General features: G+C 32.7%; 1 protein-coding gene across 1 annotated transcript; it reads right to left on the bottom strand.

The window, feature by feature from the left end:
• Positions 1-53: 53 nt before the first annotated feature.
• Positions 54-2,502, bottom strand: EIN_152270 (hypothetical protein; the record flags this gene model as incomplete). Its single annotated transcript, XM_004257983.1, has 1 exon — positions 54-2,502. A coding segment is annotated over one exon (2,449 nt), but the record flags the coding sequence as incomplete, so codon positions are not given.
• Between the last annotated feature and the right edge of the window lie 202 nt (positions 2,503-2,704).

Below are 2,704 nucleotides of genomic sequence, written 5' to 3'. Positions count from 1 at the left end.
TGTTTTATTCACATTCTTTTCAATGAGCGTGCCAGTACAATTAATAATGATACCTGACCCAACAACACTGTTCTCTATCACCAACTCTTCGATGTCTTTGCTACCAAAATCCCGTTGTTCAAAATTCTGAAAGCTAAACGATGAATTTTTGAAAATAACTTTGTCCATTTTTCCAGTGGTTTTGTAATCACAACACATGCCCGTGGAATCGCTTATCGTCATACTTTTCATTGTTCTATCAAAAATGAAATCAATAAGTTTGCAATTGGTAAGCACCAAGTGCGAAGCGGAGATTATTGGATAAATGATTTTGTTATATGGTTTTTCACCAATGTAATTTTCAACGATAAAAGTGCCAACAATAACACCCCAAAAGTTCGGCATATACCCAACGTAATTTTCGATTTTAAGAACATCAAGTGATTCTATTTTTGGTACAAATCGAATGAACGTGTTTTCTTGTGAAATGTAATTGCTGAACAAAATATCTCTCTTTATTATATCGATTTTTTGATAAGTTCGTTGATTAAATTTCAAATCAACACCAGATCCAGAATCAAAGAAACACCCTTCATTATTTTTTAATTTAATTGTTTTTAACTTCGCATTCCAAACTCTATTAAACTCTTCAATTTTTAATGTTTCAACCTTTTGTTGGTCTTTAGGAACTGCCAAAACTGTCATTTTTTCGGTGTTTGGGAAATCTATTTTTGAATCGGTCGAAACTTCACAAATTTCAAGTTTGCTGTAGTTGCCAGCAAATTTCAAATTCTTCGAAGAGATGACAGTGATACGTTCTAATTTGTCGGAATCAAAAATGAACGTGCAACTGTCGCAATTTTCGACGTCCAAAGTGGTACAATTTTTGAAAATGTTTTCAAATGAAAAATTGTTGACATTTGAAAGTAAAACAGTTTCAGTTTGCTCAAAATCGATTGGAACGAACTCGGAAATACTCGCCAGACAAACTTTTTTCGCTCTAATTTGAGAAAATTCAACAAAATTTGATTTTAGAACAACGAGTTTCTCTATGATCGCGTTTTGTTGCAATTCGACATTTGTACAATTATCTAATACAAGTGAGTGAATTTCATTAGTTATTGTTATTTTTGGGTTCACACATTTACTTAACTTCAAATCCAAAGTTTTATCGTTTAAAAACACCAAGTTGAGACTTTCACAATCTTCAAAGAAGAAATCCTTTTTCTCCTCCGCGTCGATGAGAAACTTACAGTTGTTTAAGTATTCAATTTGTAAATTTTGTGCTGCATTTTTGTTCACAAAAACTGCCGATTTGGTTAAAGATTTTAAATTCAAAAATTTCAAATGTTTCAATTTTTCAAGACTGCACTTTAAAGGTAAAAACGATATTTTCAACTTTTCGACATTTACAAATGGAAAGTCGTTTTGGTCTTCCCATTTTCTTTTGTTTTTCATGTCTTTAGTATTATTTAAAATTCCAGCATTTTGTAATTCAATGTATTTCACTGTTTCGTTGGTATTTTTACATTCAATTGTTAAATTTTTTGCATGCAACTTATTAACATGCAAATTCTTTGGCAGAATAATTGGTTGAAACTCATTTCTTAAGTCATTCATTTGAGATCTGTCTGCAATTAATAGAAGTGTGTTTACACACTCTGGCAACACCAAAGTTGTTAAGTCACAAGAAGAACCAATAAGTTTCACTATTGTAGCGTGGCACATTTCAAGTGTTTGTGCGATTTTTTCATTCCCTCTTTCATTTTTTAAACCTTCTGTCATAAAAGCAAGCTCTCCTTTTACACATATTGGGGTGATGTCATCCAGGAAGTTCAAGTCAATAACATTGGAGTAATTTTTCGACTTTGGTGTAAATTTGGCGCTACTAAGGTATTGTTTTGCATGAGTCCAGTCGATTGTAATATCACAGGAATATTCCTTTCTTAAAATTTCAATAAGTTCGTGTAATTGGAGATTTCCATGCTTATTGAGAAAAATATTAAATCCAATATTATTTTCAGAGAAATAGAGAAACACTTTTTTGATGAAAGGGATGTGTTGTTTGTCTGTTATCTTCGTTTCGTAGAAGTCGAGGAGATATACCAATGTCGATAATTCCAATTTAACACTTGGTACAGACGTGATAACACACTCAAATGCACGTGAAAAGTCGCCATGTGCTGGGTTTGGTGCAAAACTGGGTAACAAGCTGAGTGTTGTGAACTTTTCACAAAATGGAATACCATCACGTGGAGAGGGTGGTATCACATAGTTTCTTACAAAAGTTGCTTTCTTTAAGACATCGGAACGTATCATGAAAGTGTTGCAATTCACCGTGTCGGGCGAATAAATAGTACAGAACTCTTCAATGTCTTCTTTTGTAGTGAACCAAGGATTCACTTTTAATGAGGAGATCGCCATTTGTGCATTGTGACTGATTTGGATGAATGTCAAAACATCTTTCATTGTCGGTAAGTACAACGAGATTTGCATCAAATAAACCATTTCAAGGCGGGACATTGTTGTGAATTGGTTTATCGAGTCTATGAATTTGCTTTTATTGTGAATTTTTGAGGAATTGGTTTTATTTAAGTTTTCATGTTTTAAGTTGTTACGATCATGCGAAAAAGCTGTCGCGTTTGGAAAAACCTGTCTTGAAAAAATATTTTATAGTAAATTTATAATTACTTACTATACTGTATAGCTTCTATTCGATTTATTG

The sequence above is a fragment of the Entamoeba invadens genome (genome assembly GCF_000330505.1).
Source record: "Entamoeba invadens IP1 unplaced genomic scaffold scaff_1105074726367, whole genome shotgun sequence".
In the NCBI taxonomy this organism is placed as follows: Eukaryota; Evosea; order Mastigamoebida; family Endamoebidae; genus Entamoeba; species Entamoeba invadens.
This window is presented reverse-complemented; position numbering and strand designations above follow the sequence as displayed.